Source organism: Echinops telfairi, unplaced genomic scaffold, assembly GCF_000313985.2.
Source record: "Echinops telfairi isolate 266 unplaced genomic scaffold, ASM31398v2 ScPeMD7_3;HRSCAF=10, whole genome shotgun sequence".
In the NCBI taxonomy this organism is placed as follows: domain Eukaryota; kingdom Metazoa; phylum Chordata; class Mammalia; order Afrosoricida; family Tenrecidae; genus Echinops; species Echinops telfairi.
This window is the reverse complement of record NW_022103899.1, coordinates 51,260,865-51,269,149: the sequence shown is the minus strand read 5'-3', so window position 1 is coordinate 51,269,149 and position 8,285 is coordinate 51,260,865. Positions and strand designations below refer to the sequence as shown.

At 47.4% G+C, this 8,285-nt stretch overlaps 1 protein-coding gene across 1 annotated transcript in view; it reads left to right on the top strand.

Annotated features, from left to right (window-relative positions):
- The first annotated feature begins 456 nt into the window (after window positions 1–456).
- Window positions 457–8,285, top strand: part of FAM124B (family with sequence similarity 124 member B) — an 11,353-nt gene continuing 3,524 nt past the window's right edge. Inside the window, exon 1 of the mRNA XM_004701648.2 lies at window positions 457–1,191. Within this exon, the coding sequence (XP_004701705.1) occupies window positions 457–1,191 (735 nt within the window). The remainder of the gene's footprint in view (window positions 1,192–8,285) is intronic.

Sequence of the window (8,285 nt, the reverse complement as noted above, 5' to 3'; positions counted from 1 at the left end):
GCTATCAACCTCACTGAGGCGACTCCGGTTCCTTTTGGTCCGGTCATTTCCTTTCCCGAGCGTCTGTAAGAACCACCCACTCGGGGATGTTTCTCAGGATTCTAGGTTTGTAGGTCGAACAGAAACCCCGGGAACGCCTGGAAAAGGGAAACACAAAGCCGTTCCATTGTGCAGGAGCGGGATGACATCAACTCCGCTGCTGCTGTGGGGGTGGCGGAGGCAGGCGACTGTGCCCAGAGCGCGTGGGATCCCGGTCTCCTCTGTCCACGAATCCACTAGCAACCAGGAACACAGGTCAGTCCGATGAAGAGCTTCGCTCCTAAGTAGGTGGTCCTGCTAAGGGGGGTTGGGTGGTTTAAACAAGCATGGCCGTGCCTATTCCTTGGCTGATTTCAGAGGATCGAGCAGTGGGCATTCAATGTTGTTTTCTCTTTGTCATCCTCAGGCAAGTCCACAATGGGGGAGAGACAGGAGCCCCTGGCCATGACGGTCCATCTCCTGGCCAACTCTGGGCATGGCTCGCTTCTGCAGCGAACCCTGGCCCAGCTCCTGGATGGCATTTTCCCAGAGGCCTGCCTCTTTCTGGTGTCAGAGAGGGTTAGCCCTGTGAAGTCCTATGAGAAGAAATACCACCCGAAACGTTCCCGCTTCCCAGGGATGTCTGTTTTGCTCTTTCTGCACGAAAGCCTTGGTGAGCAGCGGATAGTTCAAGTTCTCAACTCTCTCCGGCATTCACCTTGGCAGTACTATCCCACCCAGAATGCCCAGGGAAGACTCCATTCCTCCTTTCTTGCCAATCAGGAGTTTTACAGTCTGGACAACCAGATGCCCGTCTGGGGAGTGAGGCAGGTGCACTGTGGCTCTGAGATCCTGCGGGTGACACTCTACTGCAGCTTTGACAACTATGAGGACGCCATCTGGCTCTATGAGATGATCTTGCAGAAAGAAGCCACTTTGCAGAAGAGCACCTTCTGTTTCTTCGTGCTCCGCTCCACCGCAGGCTTTACCTTGCAGCTCGCCCTGAAGCAGCTGCCCCTCGGGGTGTCAGTGGACCCCAAAGAGTCTGCAGTGCTGCAGTTCAGGGTTCAAGAGATCGGCCAGCTCGTGCCTCTCCTGCCCCATCCGTGCGTCCCCATCAGCAGCACCAGGTGGCAAACTCAGGACTGCGACGGCAACACCATCCTGCTCCAGGTACTTCCGCTCTGTCACCGGGCATGTGGCAAAGCACCTAGACCCGTGCAGTTTTACATCAGCGATGTAAACTGAGAGATGGAGCTACTCTAGTGGGTTTCCATGGAGGCTGCCCAGTAGAACCCCCAGGGGAGCTTTCGAAAACTCCCATTTCAGCGGCCATTATAATCTCGGGGGAGGGGGGGAGGGGTGGTGGTAGGGGGAGGCGACACATGCATGGGTTGAGTGAAACTGATGTATACATATAAATATTTTTAAAACCTCATCAAATGGACAAGGAGATTCAAATATGGGAAGCGAGCAGTTTGTAGTCCTATCAAACAGAACTCTTTATCTCAGACTTTTCTGTGACATTTTCTGCCTAGAAGAGTAGCCCACGTGGTGCAGTGGTGACATGTTGGGCAGCGGTCGGCATGGTCAGCAGTTTGACACCAGCAGCAGCTCTGTGGGAGAGAGACGGGGCTTTCAACTCCCGTCCAGTTACAGTCTCCGAAACCCACAGGGGGGCCACGATGAGTCAGCATAGCCTTGATGGCAGTGAGAGTATACTTACTGCCCAGATCAGATCAGACCCAACCAGTGGCCTTGGGCTTGGCTTTGGCTGCGCACTAGAGATGTGTCCTCCAGGGATTTGGATGGTTGTTATTTTGGAAAGAGATCCCAGGTGTTTCTTCTGGTGTATCTCTGGGTGGTTTCGAACCTTTCAGCTGTACCCACATACTTTACCTTGTAGTCTTTGAGTTTAGGGATATGATAAGCTCTTTCCATCTGACCTAGGAAGCTGAATTTGTAGCTAAGTTCGGGAATGTTTAGTTGTTGTCTTGTTGCGTTCATGTTTGAGCACCTGTATCCCACTTTGAAAGTTTCCATGGAAATCAAATTAGACGGGTAACTTGTCTTCAAAAGATGATCTTATTATTAAGGTTTTCTTTTGCAACCATATGATGAAAGTGGGACAAGCAGGTATATATTTAATCAAGTTGTCATCTCTTATGCTGTATTAGCGGCAGTTGGACCTTGCCACTTGATAGCTGTGTGACCTTCGACTTCAGTTTCTTCATGAGCATAATAGGTATAATAAGAGTATCTTCTTATAGGGTAGCTATTGGCACTTAACGACTTGAATCTTATGAAGTGTTTTTAGTCAGAACTCAATTTTAGCCACTACGGTCCACATTATGGCCTCTAAGTATTTTGGAGGCTTTGGGTGGCACAGATATTAAGTACCACTAGCCAGAATGTTGGTGGTTCAAACCCACCCAGATGTGCCTAGGAAGAAAGGCCTGGTAATCTGTTTCTGAAAGTCACAGCCTTGAACACTCTGTGGAGTATTTGTACTCTGCCCATGTGGCATTGCTGTGAGTTGGAACTGACTTGATGACAATTAACCAGAACAATAAGTATTTTAATTTGGTTCTTTAATCTTTAGAACAATCTAGGGAGTCACTCCCCCACCCATCCTGTGTTTCCAGATAGGAAAACTGAAGTATAAAGGGTTCAGGTACTTACCCCCTAAATAGCTACAGGCGTCTATCAGACTTTGAAGTCAATGTCTATCCATTGAACCCCAGTATTCTGTGGGTATGGATGTGTGTGCACTGCACGTGGGTATAGACAGGGAGATGTGTGCAGACCCTAGCCCCTGTATATGTTGCTTCTGTCCTTGGGAAGGGGCTAAGGCAGTTTGGCTGGAGTAATAACAGACTCAGAGATGAGTTGTCTGCCCTTTTGGTTAGTGTTGTGGTCCTCAGCTTTGACCTCTTGGTGTTAAATAAAACCACACCCATTCTATATGACTTGCCTTCTTAGACACACATTTCCTTTAGAAATCAATCTGTTAGCTGCCAGTGATGGGATGCACTCTCTTCCAAGGCATCTCAAGTTTCTCCTTTAGAATTTCAAATCAGGCTCACTGTTTGCAGAATTTAAAACCAACCCCATTCCCTAACTAAAGTTTGCTATGTGTAGGCAGTAGAGGGACATTTCAAACCATTTCTATTTTAAAGGTTAAACAGATACCTTTTGCTACTGAAACTGAAACACAGCTACTGACTGGCCTCTGCTTTGGAGAGTTGAATCAGACACGGGAAGGGCAGAAAAGCTCTTTTAGCATAAAGAACACTTCTGAGCAGTATATGTTTTTCTTTCCCTAGGAGTCTGGCCACCTCTCGGGGTTTCTATGGGATAGAGTGTTTAGTCCTTTTTCCTCATAGACTTCCTGAAACCGCCACCCTTCCTGGTCTGTTGGAAAGCTCTCCAAATGATAGCTGTTCCTGCCTTCCTCGCTCCCCAAACACTGGGCGTGGTGGTCTTCCCATTAGTCAGTCTAAGCGTTTGCAAATAAAATGGAAGCTTGTCTTCAGGCAACGTGTGTTCTGTCCCCATGTCATAAAAGCCATTGACGGAAACAAGAAGGCTTCGCAGCCTTCTCAGGCAGGTCCCTGGGTAGCACAAAGTGGTCACACTGCCTCCTTAGTCTCAAGATCGGCAGTTTGAACCCACCCAGTGGTGCTGCTGAAGAAGGCCCTGCAATCGGCTTCCAAAAAGATGACCCCAACAGGCTCACGGCCATCGCGTCCTTGGTGACTGATAGCGACCCTGAAGGACAGGGAAGACCTGGCCCTGTGGACTTCCACGATGGCAACTCATGACCGGAGCAGAAACTCTCATCTTTCTCCCACAGTGGGCTCAAACCGCTGACCTGGCGGTTAGCAACCCAATGTATATGCTCTCAGAGCTCCTTTCCCCCAGAAAACCCTATGATGCAGTTCTCCTCGAACACATGGGGTCCCCAGGAGCCCGAATCAACTTGACACTTCAGGGTGGGCTTTCTTCCGGTACAATGACTGTTTCCGGAAGGAAAACTCAGCACAGAGTTCCCTGGAGAAGGTAGCGAAGGGGTAGGTGGTTCATCTTTAGCTTTTAGGAACCAGCCGTCTAGGTATGATTCACCACTTAGCTCCTTTCCCACCCTCTAAGAAGTCCCCGGGGCACAATGACTAAGCACCTAGCTAGCCCTTAACTCAAAGGCTGTCAGTTTGAAGGGACTCAGTGTGGCTCTGTGGGAGAAAGGCCCGCCAGTCTGCTTTTGTGAAATTGCACATGGCACACAACAGGTGTCTTAAGTTGTGAGATGGAAGACTGATTTTCCCCTGTCGAGTTTCACCCAATTCACAGTAAAAAGTTAAAACGGCCCCCACCACAAGCTTTATGAGGCAGTTCTACTCGGCGGTGTGTCAGAATCCACTTGATGCCACCCAACAGTCAGGGCTTAACCAATGTGCATCCAGTTATCAGCTCTGCCACCCCTGACTCGACCTTGTCCTCAGACAGGCTCCCCTCCCGTTGCCACCGTACTGAGGACTCCATCCTCACAGGGGCTCAGAATACCGTATCCCACTAGGATCCAACACATATGTGGGGTTTCATGGCCAGGTTTTCCTACAAGAATCAATGAGTGCATTCAGAGGTTTGGGACCGTGCGGGTTAGTTTAGTCCTGATGTAAATGCCCTGCCTGCTGCCCTGCATTGGGCCTGAGTTAGACTCTCCTGAAGTCTGTGGCCCTCATGGGAGAGGTTGAGGCTCCTCTAGTGAAGATCAGAGGGGCAAACAATGCTGGATGGTGCTATTATGTGTTAAAGTGTCTCCTCTTAAAATTGTAACCGCTGTACTTACAGATGTGACCCAATTTGTAGATCAGAGTTTCCTGTTGTTTTGTTTATGAAGCCGTGCCAAGGTAGGTTCAATACTAAACCTAGTCTCAGAATTCTGTGTTATAACAAAGGCTAGAAAATACATAAAGACACATTCCAGGGAAGACAGATGACAGGTGAGGAGTTGTCTTCAAACGAAGAAGGGCCAAGTCTCAGTGGCAGAATTCCCAAATCCAAACTCTGCCATCAAGTTGATTCTGACCCATAGCGACCCTGTAGCACAGAGTAGAACTGCCCCTGTGGGTTTCTGGGACTGTGGTTCCTTATGGGAGTAGCTTTATGTAGCAGCTTGTTTGTCTCACACTGCACCGGAGACACCAGAAAGTAGGAGGGAGGCTAATGGAAGGGATTGTCTTAGCCAACACACTATATTCCTGTTCTTTAAAGCCACCCTCTCGGGGCATTTATATTACAGTAGCACTAAGCAACGAAGGTCCCAAATGCTTAATGTCCACCAAATGGAATAATAGAATCACCCCACAGGTCTGGGGTAGAGGTGAGTGTGTAGGGGTTCCAGACTCAGTGGGACAAGTGGGCAGGTGTCTTTGAGGAGGCATACCCGGGTCCTGCTAGGCTGGATGGAAATAACTAGATGGAGAAGGGAGTGAGAGTTCCCAAACAGGCAGCAGTTGGTGGAAATGTGTGTTGTGGCATTTCCTTAAAAGAACACGCTCAGAAAATGGTCCAAATTCCCATGTGGCTGGAGCAAAGGGATGAGGGCCAAGGGCAGAATCTGGACAGTTGAGAAGAAACTGAATCATCGTGAACTTGACCAGCTACTGGAATGTAAGGATGCATGGTTAAGCTCTTGGGTACTAACTGAAAGGTGGCTGGTTCAAACCCACTCATCGGCTTTACAAGGGGAAGACCCGGCGCTCTGCATCCATAACGATTATTGTTGTTGTTTTTGTGTTGTTGAGTTGGTCATGACTCATACCCACTCCATGGGGCAGAGTAGAATTTCCTCAGAGGGTTTCCTAGGCAGTAATCTCTATGGAGCAGCGTGCTAGCTCTTTCTCCCGTGCAGCAGCTGGGTGGGTTTGAACAGCCAACTTTCAATTAGCAGCCAGTCACGTAACCATTGCACCACGAAGGCTCCTTCCTGTGCAGATTACGTGTTGAGAGGTTCTGTGCTGCCCCATGAGTTGGCATCGACTTGACACCACCAGTACTCCGAGTGTCTAGAATAGGGTCTGACACCTGGCAGGCAAATGTATTCTTGGATGAGGTGCTCTTAACGGTTTGTGTGGTTCAGTAGTGACTTAAAAAAATCAATTTAGAAGAGAAAAATATTACTAGAAGCTTGGAATGCCTCTGTAAAGCCCATATTCCACAAACATGTGGAGATAAGACAACCATCCCTGCTTTAACCTCTGATTCTAGCCCACAATCATGATTGAGGAAAAATAGCCCTCTTGCCCGATTATCCTTTAGAAAGCGTAACCCTAAGATGGTTTTTACTGAAGGGTCATGTCATGATCCCTAAAATGTAGCTTCTCATGAGTTCTAGAACAGGCCCCTCGGGTTCTCACTTCAATCATCAAGCCACACTGGTCCCAGGTGGCGTTGCCATTGTCCCTGGAGATTTCGGCACATGCCGCTGGGCCTGCCTGTCCTCCACTGGTAAGTGTTGCCAACACTGCCCTGAGCTGACAGGACTGTTTCTTTCCAAGTTTGCCTCAGAACAACCAGGACCAAGACATAACTTTCAACCGGGTCTTTGTGAAGATTCTGGGATCGTTCTGGAGATTCTGGGAGCTAGAAGAGAAAGAATAAAGAATTCTACCCAAGCAGAGACATTCAGAAGAACTGGGAGCTATCGCTATACTGCGTGCTCTCAGGCCAAGACAAGACCTTGAGTCCTTCACCGGGCAGAAGAAGACTGTTCAAGGAGTGTCTCAGACATGCTCAGTGCATCACAGTCCTCCTTATTTCTTCCTCTTTTCACTCCTCCCTCCCCTCCACCCTCTCCCAGTGTTCCACCGCCCCTCCCCCCACCCCCATTCAGGCACTCCTACACTCTCACTGTCCTGTGGCTTATGCTGCACTTGGAAATGGCTTTAGGCATTGCTCAAGGGGTTACTGCTGCTGTGGGAGGGGTGAGCACCAGGGATTTGGGGGAAAGCAATGGCTGGTTTCAATTCTTATGAGAGCAACGCTTTAATTATAGCTCCTGAGTTTCTTATCTACCTAATTTTTTTTTTTTAAGTACAGGAGAAATGCTATTTTGCTATCTTCCTGGAATCACCTTTAGTGGAAACCAGTATTATTTTCCCTTCGTGTTATCATTCTGCTCCTTAATAATTTAATCGCTTATGCGTGACGTATTTTCTTTTGTTTTCGAGCATTTAGAGTAAAAAATGAGTGACAAATTATCTTCCTGTTCATCAAGAAAATTATTAATGTTTTCTGAAAGTGAGCGAGCCTGGCTGTCAATTGGAAACATTTAATAAAATCCTTAGGAATATGAGCTTTAAGTGATCCAGATTCTTAGAAATGGATTTCAACTTATTTATTTTTTTTGGCAAGGAGCTTTATTCATCCCAACCACCTACCATTGCTTCTCCTGGAACCTCTTCCTCCCTACGTCATACAGCCGTGTTCCTGTTTGAACAATGTGGCACTTACTTTTGCCACGTGGTCTAAGGACTGTAGATTTTTGTTCAAAAAGCAACATTCCCCTCTCTTTAAAAGGTTGCAGAATTGCGGGACAATAATGCTCAAAGTCACTTTGAACTACTTTCTTGATGGAAATGTATAAATAATTTACATCTCCCGAATATAAAATTACCAAGATTCGCTGGGTAGTGTACATGGTTAATCACTTGACTAGGGTCTGAAAGAGGCACCTGGGAAGGAAGGCTGGCAACCTGCTTCCAAACAGCTGGCCATCAAAAACTCCATGGCGCGCACTTGTGCTCTGACACACATGGGATTGTCCTGAGTGGAATCAACTGAACAACAACCGGGACTGGTAATATAGAGAGGCTATATTTCCGTATGTTTTGGTTTGCGAAGGTTTATATTTATATATTGAGCTTTATTGATTTATCCAGGAGACATTTAGGAGCCATTGTCCGTGTGTCATTCAGTCACGGTACTGGGCACTGAAGACACAAGTCCTGCTTCAACAGGGGACGAGAGACCTAAATAGGAAAGTTATAATATAATACGGTAAATGTTATAATATGGGAAGTATGGGTTGCAGTGAGAGCCAGTAATTATATTACTTATAATAACCCACATATAGCACGTATTCTGACTAAGACACTATTATAACTTAATCCTTGTTACAAGTCTTATGATGTTGGCACTTACTATGATTTTCTTTTACAGATGAAGAAACTAAAGCACAGGAAAGTGAATTAGCTTGGCTGATT